This window comes from Salvelinus alpinus, chromosome 28 (assembly GCF_045679555.1).
Source record: "Salvelinus alpinus chromosome 28, SLU_Salpinus.1, whole genome shotgun sequence".
Lineage (NCBI taxonomy): Eukaryota > Metazoa > Chordata > Actinopteri > Salmoniformes > Salmonidae > Salvelinus > Salvelinus alpinus.
Window position 1 is genome coordinate 45209267 of NC_092113.1, and position 15762 is coordinate 45225028.

The 15762-nt window shown below is 43.5% G+C and overlaps 1 protein-coding gene across 1 annotated transcript in view; it reads right to left on the reverse strand.

Annotated features, from left to right (window-relative positions):
* LOC139557925 (filamin-A-like) overlaps positions 1-15762 on the reverse strand; it is a 238834-nt gene that overhangs the window by 22154 nt on the left and 200918 nt on the right. The window contains exons 36-41 of the mRNA XM_071373278.1: positions 14788-14949; positions 14396-14599; positions 9551-9703; positions 9297-9419; positions 5966-6232; positions 5142-5279 (exon numbers count right to left, since the gene is read on the reverse strand). Coding sequence (XP_071229379.1) covers positions 5142-5279; positions 5966-6232; positions 9297-9419; positions 9551-9703; positions 14396-14599; positions 14788-14949 — 1047 coding nt within the window. The remainder of the gene's footprint in view (positions 1-5141; positions 5280-5965; positions 6233-9296; positions 9420-9550; positions 9704-14395; positions 14600-14787; positions 14950-15762) is intronic.

Consider the following 15762-nt stretch of genomic DNA (forward strand, 5'->3'; position numbering starts at 1 on the left):
CTATAGATACACACACCTTTAGATACATACACCTTTAGATACACACACCTTTAGAAACACACACCTTTAGAAACACACACCTTTAGATACACACACCTTTAGATACACACACCTTTATATACACACACCTTTAGAAACACACACCTTTATATACACACACCTTTAGATACACACACCTTTAGAAACACACACCTTTATATACACACACCTTTAGATACACACACCTTTAGAAACACACACCTTTATATACACACACCTTTATATACACACACCTTTATATACACACACCTTTAGAAACACACACCTTTATATATACACACCTTTAGATACACACACCTTTAGATACACACACCTTTATATACACACACCTTTATATACACACACCTTTAGAAACACACACCTTTATATACACACACCTTTATATACACACACCTTTAGAAACACACACCTTTATATATACACACCTTTATATACACACACCTTTAGATACACACACCTTTAGATACACACACCTTTAGAAACACACACCTTTAGATACACACACCTTTATATACACACACCTTTAGAAACACACACCTTTAGATACACACACCTTTAGATACACACACCTTTAGAAACACACACCTTTATATATACACACCTTTATATATACACACCTTTAGATACACACACCTTTAGATACACATACCTTTATATACACACACCTTTAGAAACACACACCTTTATATATACACACCTTTAGATACACACACCTTTAGATACACACACCTTTAGATACACACACCTTTAGAAACACACACCTTTATATACACACACCTTTATATACACACACCTTTAGAAACACACACCTATAGATACACACACCTTTAGATACACACACCTTTAGATACACACACCTTTAGATACACACACCTTTAGAAACACACACCTTTATATATACACACCTTTATATATACACACCTTTAGATACACACACCTTTAGATACACACACCTTTATATACACACACCTTTAGAAACACACACCTTTATATATACACACCTTTAGATACACACACCTTTAGATACACACACCTTTAGATACACACACCTTTAGAAACACACACCTTTATATACACACACCTTTATATACACACACCTTTAGAAACACACACCTATAGATACACACACATTTAGATACACACACCTTTAGATACACACACCTTTAGAAACACACACCTTTAGAAACACACACCTTTAGATACACACACCTTTAGATACACACACCTCTAGATACACACACCTTTATATACACACACCTTTAGATACACACACCTTTAGATACACACACCTTTAGATACACACACCTTTATATACACACACCTTTAGATACACACACCTTTAGATACACACACCTTTAGATACACACACCTTTATATACACACACCTTTAGATACACACACCTTTAGATACACACACCTTTAGATACACACACCTTTAGATACACACACCTTTAGATACACACACCTTTAGATATACACACCTTTATATATACACACCTTTAGATACACACACCTTTAGATACACACACCTTTAGATACACACACCTTTAGAAACACACACCTTTATGTACACACACCTTTATATACACACACCTTTAGAAACACACACCTATAGATACACACACCTTTAGATACACACACCTTTAGATACACACACCTTTAGAAACACACACCTTTAGAAACACACACCTTTAGATACACACACCTTTAGATACACACACCTCTAGATACACACACCTTTAGATACACACACCTTTAGATACACACACCTTTAGATACACACACCTTTAGATACACACACCTTTAGAAACACACACCTTTATATACACACACCTTTATATACACACACCTTTATATACACACACCTTTATATACACACACCTTTATATACACACACCTTTAGATACACACACCTTTAGATACACACACCTTTAGATACACACACCTTTAAAATATTTGTTTTAGTATTTGATTGTCTTAGATTCAGTGACAGTGAGAGACATAAAGTTGGAGACAGAGAGAAAGGGTTCATGTCATAACCACCATCGATAAAAGACAGTACTGTGCAGCCGTCTTCATCGACCTGGCCAAGGCTTTCGACTCTGTCAATCACCACATTCTTATTGGCAGACTCAACAGCCTTGGTTTCTCAAATGATTGCCTCGCCTGGTTCACCAACTACTTCTCAGACAGAGTTCAGTGTGTCAAATCGGAGGGCCTGTTGTCCGGACCTCTGGCAGTCTCTCTGGGGGTGCCACAGGGTTCAATTACGACTCTTTTCTCTGTATACATCGATGATGTCACTCTTGCAGCTGGTGATTCTCTGATCCACCTCCACGCAGACGACACCATTCTGTATACTTCTGGCCCCTCTGGACACTGTGTTAATTAACTAACCTCCAGACGAGCTTCAATGCCATACAACTCTCCTTCCGTGGCCTCCAACTGCTCTTAAATGCAAGTAAAACTAAATGCACGCTCTTCAGCCAATCGCTGCCCGCACCTGCTCGCCCGTCCAGCATCACTACTCTGGACGGATCTGACTTAGAATATGTGGACAACAACAAATACCTAGGTGTCTGGTTAGACTGTAAACTCTCCTTCCAGACTCACATCAAACATCTCCAATCCAAAGTTAAATCTAGAATCGGCTTCCTATTTCACAACAAAGCATCCTTTACTCATGCTCCCAAACATACATTCGTAAAACTGACCATCCTACCGATCCTTGACTTCGGCGATGTCATTTACAGTTGAAGTCGGAAGTTTACATGGATCTTAGCCATATACATTTAAACTCAGTTTTTCACAATTCAATTAGGATCACCACTTTATTTTAAGAATGTGAAATATGAGAATAATAGGAGAGAGAATGATTTATTTCAGCTTTTATTTCTTTCATCACATTCCCAGTGGGTCAGAAGTTTACATACACTCAATTAGTATTTGGTAGCATTGCCTTTAAATTGTTTAACTTGGGTCAAACGTTTTGGGTAGCCTTCCACAAGCCTTCTACAAGCTTCCCACAATAAGTTGGGTAAATTTTTGCCCATTCCTCCTGACAGAGCTGGTGTAACTGAGTCAGGTTTGTAGGCCTCCTTGCTCACACACGCTGTTTCAGTTCTGCCCACACATTTTCTATAGGATTGAGGTCAGGGCTTTGTGATGGCCACTCCAATACCTTGACTTTGTTGTCCTTAAGCCATTTTGCCACAACTTTGAAAGTATGATTGGGGTCATTGTCCATTTGGAAGACCCATTTGTGACCAAGCTTTAACTTCCTGACTGATGTCTTGAGATGATGCTTCAATATATCCACATAATTTTCCTTTTTCATGATGCCATCTATTTTGTGAAGTGCACCAGTCCCTCCTGCAGCAAAGCACCCCCACAACATGATGCTGCCACCCCCGTGCTTCACGGTTGGGATGGTGTTCTTCGGCTTGCAAGCCTCCCCCTTTTTCCTCCAAACATAATGATGGTCATTATGGCCAAACAGTTCTATTTTTGTTTCATCAGGCCAGAGGACATTTCTTCAAAAAGTACGATCTTTGTCCCCATGTGCAGTTGCAAACTGTAGTCTGGCTTTTTTATGGCGGTTTTGGAGCAGTGGCTTCCTCCTTGCTGAGCAGCCTTTCAGGTTATGTTGACATAGGACTTGTTTTACTGTGGATATAGATACTTTTGTACCTTTCTCCTCCAGCATCTTCACAAGGTCCTTTGCTGTTGTTCTGGGATTGATTCGCACTTTTCACACCAAAGTACGTTCATCTCTAGGAGACAGAATGCATCTCCTTCCTGAGCGGTATGACGGAAACGTGGTCCCATGGTGTTTATACTTGCGTACTATTGTTTGTACAGATGAACGTGGTACCTTCAGGCATTTGGAAATTACTCCCAAGGATGAAACAGACTTGTGGAGATCTTCAAATTATTTTCTGAGGTCTTGGCAGATTTCTTTAGATTTTCCCATGATGTCAAACAAAGAGGCACTGAGTTTGAAGGTAGGCCTTGAAATACATCCACAGGTACACCTCCAATTGATTCAAATAATGTCAATTAGCCTATCAGAAGCTTCTAAAGCCATGACATCATTTTCTGGAATGTTCCAAGCTGCTTAAAGGCACAGTCAACTTAGTGTATGTAAACTTCTGACCCACTGGAATTGTGATACAGTGAATTATAAGTGAAATAATCTGTCTGTAAACAATTGTTGGAAAGATGACTTGTGTCATGCACGAAGTAGATGTCCTAACCGACTTAACAAAACTATAGTTTGTTAACAAGAAATTTGTGGAGTGGTTGAAAAACAAGTTTTAATGACTCCAACCTAAGTGTATGTAAACTTCCGACTTCAACTGTATAAAATAGCCTCCAACACTCTACTCAGAAAATTGGATGCAGTCTATCACAGTGCCATCCGTTTTGTCACCAAAGGCCCATATACCACCCACGCCCTGTATGCTCTCGTTGGCTGGCTCTCGCTTCATATTCGTCACATAGCCCATCCAACTACTTCATCCCCATACTGTATTCATTTATTTATCTTGCTCCTTTGCACCCCAGTATCTCTACTTGCACATTAATCTTCTGTACATCTATCACTTCAGTGTCTTAATTGCTCAATTGTAATTACTTCGCCACTATGGCCTATTTATTGCTTTACCTCCCTAATCTTACCTCATTTGCACAAACTGTATATATATATTTTTTCCTATTGTGTTATTGACTTTACGTTTGTTTATTCCATGTGTAACTCTATGTTGTTGTTTGTGTCTCACTGCTTTGCTTTATCTTGACCAGGTCGCAGTTGTAAATGAGAACTTGTTCTCAACTGGCCTACCTGGTTAAATAAAGGTGAAATACATTTAAAAAATGTCCCTAGGGTCGTCTGTAGTCTGACCCCGGATCAGGCCAATGCTAATCTTGATTATGATTACTGGGCTTAACACACACACACACACACACACACACACACACACACACACACACACACACACACACACACACACACACACACACACACACACACACACACACACACACACACACACACACACACACACACACACACACACACACACACACACACACACACACACCTGACTCCTGGACCATGTAGTATACTCCACTGGATCCATCCTTGCGGTCCTCGAAGGTGATCTCTGCTTTACTGGGCCCCTCCACCGCGATGCTGAGACCCCCTGCACCTGCCTCCCGCGTCCAGATACTGAACTCAGCTACACACACACACACACACACACACACACACACACACACACACACACACACACACAAACACACACACACACACACACACACACACACACACACACACACACACACACACACACACACACACACACACACACACACCAAAGGCATTTTTTTATATTATTTTATTTTTATATTATAATTATACCAACACACACACACTGTCAGTGGTGTTAACTAGTACTGTATAATTATACCAACACACACACACTGTCAGTGGTGTTAACTAGTACTGTATAATTATACCAACACACACACACTGTCAGTGGTGTTAACTAGTACTGTATAATTATACCAACACACACACACTGTCAGTGGTGTTAACTAGTACTGTATAATTATACCAACACACACACACTGTCAGTGGTGTTAACTAGTACTGTATAATTATACCAACACACACACTGTCAGTGGTGTTAACTAGTACTGTATAATTATACCAACACACACACACTGTCAGTGGTGTTAACTAGTACTGTATAATTATACCAACACACACACACTGTCAGTGGTGTTAACTTGTACTGTATAATTATACCAACACACACACACTGTCAGTGGTGTTAACTAGTACTGTATAATTATACCAACACACACACTGTCAGTGGGGCTAACTAGTACTTTATAATTATACCAACACACACACACGTACCTGGTACTCCAGCCTCTGCCCTCTCCAGCCCGGGCCCCCCAGCGCGGACCTTGTGAGCCCCTCCTTCTCCCAGGGGCCCCACAGTGAACTGGAAGGGGCTGCCGGGCACGTGGACGCCCGCGTACTTCACACACACTGTGTGCACGCCGGTCTCCGTGGGAACAAAGCGGATGCAGTAGGTGTTGTTCTCTCCCTCCATGATGTCAGCTTCCTGGACCTGACCAGACGGACTGGTCACCTGGGCCACCATGTCTGCTATGCTGATCTCTGTTAACACACACAGGGTTAACAGCCTCCTGGACCTGAGCAGACGGACTGGTCACCTGGGCCATCAAGTGCCTGGTCACACCTCCATCCCTAGTGCCTGGTCACACCTCCATCCTTAGTACCTGGTCACACCTCCATCCCTAGTGCCTGGTCACACCTCCATCCCTAGTACCGGGTCACACCTCCATCCCTAGTGCCTGGTCACACCTCCATCCTTAGTACCTGGTCACACCTCCATCTCTAGTGCCTGGTCACACCTCCATCCCTAGTGCCTGGTCACACCTCCATCCTTAGTACCTGGTCACACCTCCATCCCTAGTACCTGGTCACACCTCCATCCCTAGTACCTGGTCACACCCCCATCCCTAGTACCTGGTCACACCTCCATCTCTAGTACCTGGTCACACCTCCATCCCTACTACCTGGTCACACCTCCATCCCTAGTACCTGGTCACAGCTCCATCCCTAGTACCTGGTCACACCTCCATCCCTAGTACCTGGTCACACCTCCATCCCTAGTACCTGGTCACACCTCCATCCCTAGTACCTGGTCACACCTCCATCCCTAGTACCTGGTCACACCTCCATCCCTAGTACCTGGTCACACCTCCATCCCTAGTACCTGGTCACACCTCCATCCCTAGTACCTGGTCACACCTCCATCCCTAGTACCTGGTCACACCTCCATCCCTAGTGCCTAGTCACACCTCCATCTCTAGTGCCTGGTCACACCTCCATCCCTAGTACCTGGTCACACCTCCATCCCTAGTACCTGGTCATACCTCCATCCCTAGTACCTAGTCACACCTCCATCCCTAGTACCTGGTCACACCTCCATCCCTAGTACCTGGTCACACCTCCATCCCTAGTACCTGGTCACACCTCCATCCCTAGTACCTGGTCACACCTCCATCCCTAGTACCTGGTCACACCTCCATCCCTAGTACCTGGTCACACCTCCATCCCTAGTACCTGGTCACACCTCCATCCCTAGTACTTGGTCACACCTCCATCCCTAGTACCTGGTCACACCTCCATCCCTAGTACCTGGTCACACCCCCATCCCTAGTACCTGGTCACACCATCCCTAGTACCTGGTCACACCTCCATCCCTAGTACCTGGTCACACCTCCATCCCTAGTACCTGGTCACACCTCCACCCCTAGTACCTGGTCACACCTCCATCCCTAGTACCTGGTCACACCTCCATCCCTAGTACCTGGTCACACCTCCATCCCTAGTACCTGGTCACACCTCCATCCCTAGTGCCTAGTCACACCTCCATCTCTAGTGCCTGGTCACACCTCCATCCCTAGTCACACCTCCATCCCTAGTACCTGGTCACACCTCCATCCCTAGTACCTGGTCACACCTCCATCCCTAGTGCCTAGTCACACCTCCATCTCTAGTACCTGGTCACACCTCCATCCCATCACTTGGCCTTAAATTGTACCAATTTGTTTTTAAATCGGTCACCCATACTATTTCAATATTGAAATAATATATATATATATTTTCCAGTGTGTTAATGATGGTGGATTGATTTCCAAGTTTTTAGTCTAAGATTTTGAGAAGAGAATCGTCCAGCCCATTGGTATCTCATTACACCCCCATATGTCATGTCTGAAATATGAATCATTACACCCCTCTAAAATTATCCGACGCCATTGTTGCAACACCTATTTCCAGTCTGTTCAACCTCTCTTTACAGATTGGAAAGCTGCCGCGGTCATCCCCCTCTTCAAAGGGGGTGACACTCTAGACCCAAACTGTTACAGACCTATATCCATCCTGCCCTGCCTTTCCAAAGTTTTTAAAAGCCAAGTGAATAAACAGATCACTGACCATTTCGAATCCCACCGTACCTTCTCCGCTGTGCAATCTGGTTTCCGAGCTGGTCACGGGTGCACCTCAGCCACGCTCAAGGTACTAAACGGTATCATAACCGCCATCGATAAAAGACAGTACTGTGCAGCCGTCTTCATCGACCTGGCCAAGGCTTTCGACTCTGTCAATCACCGTATTCTTATCGGCAGACTCAATAGCCTTGGTTTCTCAAATGACTGCCTCGCCTGGTTCACCAACTACTTCGCAGACAGAGTTCAGTGTGTAAAATGTGAGGGCCTGTTGTCCGGACCTCTGGCAGTATATGGGGGTACTACAGGGTTCAATTCTCGGGCCGACTCTTTTCTCTGTATATATCAACGATGTATACTGCGGGTGATTCCCTGATCCCCCTCTACGCAGACGACACCATTCTGTAAACATCTGGCCCTTCTTTGGACACTGTGTTAAAGGCATCCCCAATTATATCGGCGGTCGGTTTTTCTCTGTCCTCTATGTCTACATTTGTAATGGTAAAAGGTTTTCATTTTTTCATTTCTGTTTTTAATACATTTCAGGTCCAGAAGATGTACTCTGTTCATTCTCCAAATTCTGTTGCTAACTGTATTTTCTGTTGGTGTCATTAAGCAGAGCTCTGTCACCCCATAATTAATTAGAGCTTTGTCATCCCATCATTAAGCAGAGCTATGTCATCCCATCATTAAGCAGAGCTCTGTCATCCCATCTTTAAGCAGAGCTCTGTCATCCCATCTTTAAGCAGAGCTCTGTCATCCCATCATTAAGCAGAGCTCTGTCATCCCATCATTAAACAGAGCTCTGTCATCCCATCATTAAGCAGAGCTCTGTCATCCCATCATTAAGCAGAGCTCTGTCATCCCATCATTAAACAGAGCTCTGTCATCCCATCATTAAGCAGAGCTCTGTCATCCCATCATTAAACAGAGCTCTGTCATCCCATCATTAAGCAGAGCTCTGTCATCCCATCATTAAGCAGAGCTCTGTCATCCCATCATTAAGCAGAGCTCTGTCATCCCATCATTAAGCAGAGCTCTGTCATCTCATCATTATGCAGAGCTCTGTCATCCCATCATTAAGCATGATACCGGAGAATGATCCAACATCACTATTGTTGCTATCCAGGAAATTGGTATCCCCATACCTGGGATCTTGAGGCATGTCTACTGATCTGATCAGCATCTCCTGGATGGTAGAGAGGTACCTGGTATCTTGAGGCTGAGGTCACACTGGCTGCCCACGTTAGCAACAGATGCTGCTCTCTTCTTTCTGGTGATACTCTCCTTCATCCTCCCTTCTCCGGTCACCTTCACCGTGAACGCACTCCCTACACACACACACACATATACACACACATATACACACACACTTATTTAAATTGTTCAGATACACAATTTATTATATTATTCAAAAGAATCGACAGACGACTTTATTATGTACTATATTATTATATATTACCTGGTACGTGCTGGTCGGCGAACTTGATGTTGATGATGTAGTTTCCTGGTTCAGTAGGGCAGTAGCTGACCTTACAGGTCCCGTCCTCCTGGTCCTCAGTGTTAATGTCCACCTTACTGGGGCCCTCGATGGACAGACTCAGACCTCCATAGCCTACACACAGACACACAGTGTTAATGTCCACCTTACTGGGGCCCTCGATGGACAGACTCAGACCTCCATAGCCTACACACAGACACAGACACACAGTGTTAATGTCCACCTTACTGGGGCCCTCGATGGACAGACTCAGACCTCCATAGCCTACACACAGACACACAGTGTTAATGTCCACCTTACTGGGGCCCTCGATGGACAGACTCAGACCTCCATAGCCTACACACAGACACACAGTGTTAATGTCCACCTTACTGGGGCCCTCGATGGACAGACTCAGACCTCCATAGCCTACACACAGACACACAGTGTTAATGTCCACCTTAATGGGGCCCTCGATGGACAGACTCAGACCTCCATAGCCTACACACAGACACAGATACACACTTCTCTAGGATAGGGGGCAGCAAATCCACTTTTGGATAAATAGCGTGCCCAATTTCAACTTCCTTCTACTCATCCCCAGAATGTAAGATATGCATGTTATTAGTAGATTTGGATAGAAAACACTCTGAAGTTTCTAAAACTGTTTGAATCATGTCTGTAAGTATAACAGAACTTATGTAGCAGGCAAAACCCTGAGGACTAACCATTATTTTTTTTATTTTTTTTAAGTCACTGTCTGTTCAATGTTTTCATTGGAATACTGGATTTCTAATCACCCTGTTTGCAGTACCTACCGCTTCCACTGGATGTCACTACTCTTTGGAAATAGGTTGAGGTTATTCCTTTGTGCAATGAAGAAGTGAGGCCACCTGGAAACAGTGTAACGTCATGTGTACTGTTTGAGAGTTGCGCAAGACTAGAAAAGTAGCGTTAGTTTGTTGATCTCCTGTATTGAAAACAGATAGACCCGTCTTCAATTTGATCGATTATTAACGTTCACAAATACCTTAAGTTGTATTACAAAAGTACTTTGAAATGTTTTGGTAATTTTTGAGATATTTTGTAGTGACTTTGTGCAAATTGGAAGCTGTTTTTTTCTGGATCAACCGCGCCAAATAAATGGACATTTTGGATATATATGGACGGAATTAATCGAACAAAAGGACCATTTGTGATGTTTATGGGACATATTGGAGTACCAACAAAATAATCTCGTCAAAGGCATGATTTATATTTTATTTCTGCGTTTTGTGTCGTGCCTGCAGTGTTGAAATATGCTACTCTCTTTGTTTACTGTTGTGCTATCATCAGATAATAGCATCTTATGCTTTTTGAATTTGGCGCTCTACATTTTCCCTGGCTATTGGCCAAATGGGACGGTAGCGTCCCACATATCCTAGAGAAGTTTTAATGTCCACCTTACTGGGGCCCTCGATGGACAGACTCAGACCCCATAGACTAAAGCAAATCACATCAAACTTCATCTAAAATGAAAGTCAAAATCTCAACACACTTCAAGATAAGATAAAATAATATAAGATAACAGACTAAAATATAATCTTTATTAATCCCAAATTTGATTGCATCAGCCAATACATAGAGTGTTAACAGTAATACAATCAAATGAATAAATCATGAAACAAAAGACAAATTAAGTTTGAAATAATTAAAGTAGCAACGATTGTCAAAATTGTTAAAAGGTTAATAGAATTCTGTAAAATGCAACAGCTGAACAATGGATGAAGATATTCCAAACTTTTATTTTTTATTTATTTGATTTATTATCCAGTAGATATTGACTGAATTTTAGCACATAAAACATTGTACTGGCACTGACAAATATTTAAATGTTCAAGCGTTTTTGTGGGATTGTAGGTATTCTATTCTACTTTGATTTTTCTTATAATGCATATACATTGAGTATACCAAACATTAGGAACACCTTCCTGATATTGAGTTGGTACTACTATTGGAGAGCCCTTCTTTGTCTACACCCATTCAGCATTAGGAACACCCTCTTGAGCCTTAGCCCCACCCATCTCTTTAAGGGTTGATCCAACCGTTCTGTACTAACTTGCCAGCTACTTCCAGACATCTAAGAGAGAGAGAACAGCTCACTGAACATTACTCGCCCTAGCAGAGCTGGTTAGGCTGTTACAGTATGTTTTCTAGAGTGTTGGTGACTGCAACTGTGCTGTTAGATTGTCAGTTCGTAAATGAGTAGGGTGGTTCCGAAAGCTCTGACCTAACAACGACAGTCAAGCACCCAAGCTAACTGGCTAACATTGGCTAGCTACTTCCAGACACATAATGAGAAAACACCCCACTCTGACTATTTTCCTCATCCTAGTAGAGCTGGTCAGGCAGTTTTCATGTTATCAAGAGTGTTGGTGACTGTAACTGTGCTGCTGGCAACAATTGAATTACGCTTTGTTGCCAATGTTTACTGACACCGAAAATATTGAACAGGTGTTGAGCGTTCAAAAATGCATCAGTTATTCTGTGCTCTGGCACACTAAGACAGGAGTATTTTGTTAAGAAATGTAGCTAGATAGCTAGCTAGATAAACAATGAATCCCAACGCATGACATAACGTTAATTAGCGAGCCAGCCAGCTAACGTTAGCTAGCTAGCTAACAGTACACTAACTTGAAATGAAAACACTTTGTCAAAATTAATGGTGGAGTCTTTTGTTAAGACATGTAGCTAGCTAGCTAGTTAAACAATGGACCATAATCACAACTCATGATGTTACTACCCTGCATGAATCTGCAAGTAGCTAACCAAACAGGTTCTATGGCTATAACTAGTCAAGCATATGTGTCTGAGATACGAAGAGTAAGATCATACACATAATGTTAGCTAGCAACTAAGCCAGCTAATGTTAGAACTGTGTAATATCTGAAAATGTAGCTAGACTATCTTACTAGTATACATCATGGTTTGACGCATCTCCTGTCTGATGCCATGCACGATGTAATTCAGACTGGATTTTCTCCATCTCCTTAGCTATCATACTCGAATTCCACTTATTTCAAAACTCAGTCCTCCAGAAAGTGGAGAGCATACACATAACGTTAACTAGCGAGCCAGCCAGCTAACGTTAGCTAGCTAACAGTAGACTTTATCTTGACATTAGGTTTATGCAGTTTTACAACACGATACATTCAAAAAAAGCCGCGTTTGACACGATTACCTAGACATACTGACCAGCTCCAATAAACAGACCGTGCTATATGGCAGACCAATCCAAACTCATCCCTCGGCATGTTCAGCCCACACATTATCTCAACCAATTGTGGCTAGCGGGAAGGTTGCTCACTTTTTCTGTGGCTAAACCAACTAGGCTCGGAATTTAACCATTGTATTCGTATTTACAGATGGCATACAAGTTTGATATTAAGGCACATGAAAGTTCACATGTTCGAGAAGGCATTTCTGCCAAAGAACGCATTTTGATTTAAAAAAAAATGTACGTTCAAACAGCTCTCCTGTAAAGTTGTGAATTGCGACATACGGGTCACATATTTCCTACATGATAGTGTTGCTTTGTTGATATTGTGTCCTTTCTGTCATCCTGTGAACCCCGTTCATTGCTGCTCGCAGCTATATTTACTCATTACTGTTGGGGTCAAGTTCTCTTGTATAAAGTGTATCAAGAGTATCAAGAGAAGGATACCCAGACAATTTCAAATCAACATGTAAAATTTAAACACTTTTCAATCAAAAAATCTAAAGTTAATGTTTCTCTTTGTTGTGATGTTAGTTAAATGTTTCTCTTTGTTGTGATGTTAGTTAAATCCCCAACTAAGAAGTGGCATTCTGACAGATGTACCAGAAAATCTTTGTATTCCATTGAACCCATTTCAGCAATTACTGGAGTGTGTTTGTGAGGTCACTACAAACGTTTTCACGGGAAAAAACGAATGGCACAAGCAAGAGTGGGATAGAGTCGCAAGAGTAAAATGAAAGCAATCAACCCGGTGAGATTTAAGAGCCAAGTGTATTTTGCACCCCTCAAACACATGAAGTAGATGGCTGATAAGGACAGCAGATGGTGAACTCACCAAACACCATCACTGACCTGCTTCGTGTGTGGCGATGAACTCACCAAACATTATCACTGACCTGCTTCGTGTGTGGCGATGATGAATTCACCAAACACCATCACTGACCTGCTTCGTGTGTGGCGATGATGAATTCACCAAACATTATCACTGACCTGCTTCGTGTGTGTCGATGATGAACTCACCAAACACCATCACTGACCTGCTTCGTGTGTGGCGATGATGAATTCACCAAACATTATCACTGACCTGCTTCGTGTGTGGCGATGAACTCACCAAACACCATCACTGACCTGCTTCGTGTGTGGCGATGAACTCACCAAACACTATCACTGACCTGCTTCATGTGTGTCGATAAACTCACCAAACACACACCATCACTGACCTGCTTCGTGTGTGTTGATGATGAATTCACCAAACACACACCATCACTGACCTGCTTCGCGTGTGTCGATGAACTCACCAAACACACACCATCACTAACCTGCTTCGCGTGTGTCGATGATGAACTCAGCAAACACACACCATCACTGACCTGCTTCGCGTGTGTCGATGATGAATTCACCAAACACACACCATCACTGACCTGCTTCGCGTGTGTCGATGATGAATTCACCAAACACACACCATCACTGACCTGCTTCGTGTGTGTCGAGGAACTCACCAAACACACACCATCACTAACCTGCTTCGCGTGTGTCGATGATGAACTCAGCAAACACACACCATCACTAACCTGCTTCGCGTGTGTCGATGATGAACTCAGCGGGTTCGAAGGTTTTGGCCTCGCTGAGGCCCTGGCCAGTCACACACACCCGGCTGGCGTCGCCGATCCCTGATTGGCTGATCATCACAGTGATGGGGCTGCTGGGAATATGGTGTCTGTTTTTCTTGATGTTCACCAGGTGCTCTCCAATCTCCGTGGGAACAAATGAGATGCCTGGAGCAGGAAAGTTAGAGGCAGTGGAGCTTCTGAGAATGAGGACCACAATCTGTCAGTAGCCTTTATTTTATTTTTATAGTTGGACTTATGGCTGAGGCATTTTAAATCAGACAAATGACAGTTGATAGTCTGTTTCTGTTTAACAGAGGAACACACACCATGTGCCCCAACACACACACACTGACCGACGTGTCCGTTACGAAGCATCTTGAGATGGCAGGGTTCCTCCTGGCCCGAGGGCGTGGTCAGACAAGCAGTCAGCTGACTCAGGTCCAACTCTCCGATGTCCAATGGGATGTCAGCAGCAGAGCCCACCTTCAGATGGGACATCCTCATAGAGTCATCACCTAGGAGACAGAGAGAATATTATAATAATATAATATAATAATAATAATATAATATTATAATACACTGCCCCTACTCGGATGGTATCGCGCCGTCCCAACCTTCGCTCTCTCTCCCCCGCTACTCTCTCCTCTTCCATCCTATCATCTCTTCCCTCTGCTCAAACCTTCTCCAACCTATCTCCTGATTCTGCCTCCTCAACCCTCCTCTCCTCCCTTTCTGCATCCTTTGACTCTCTATGTCCCCTATCCTCCAGGCCGGCTCGGTCCTCCCCTCCTGCTCCGTGGCTCGACGACTCATTGCGAGCTCACAGAACAGGGCTCCGGGCAGCCGAGCGGAAATGGAGGAAAACTCGCCTCCCTGCGGACCTGGCATCCTTTCACTCCCTCCTCTCTACATTCTCCTCTTCTGTCTCTGCTGCTAAAGCCAATTTCTACCACTCTAAATTCCAAGCATCTGCCTCTAACCCTAGGAAGCTCTTTGCCACCTTCTCCTCCCTCCTGAATCCTCCTCCCCCTCCTCCCCCCTCCTCCCTCTCTGCTGATGACTTCGTCAACCATTTTGAAAAGAAGGTCGACGACATCCGATCCTCGTTTGCTAAGTCAAACGACACCGCTGGTTCTGCTCACACTGCCCTACCCTGTGCTTTGACCTCTTTCTCCCCTCTCTCTCCAGATGAAATCTCGCGTCTTGTGACGGCCGGCCGCCCAACAACCTGCCCGCTTGACCCTATCCCCTCCTCTCTTCTCCAGACCATTTCCGGAGACCTTCTCCCTTACCTCACCTCGCTCATCAACTCATCCTTGACCGCTGGC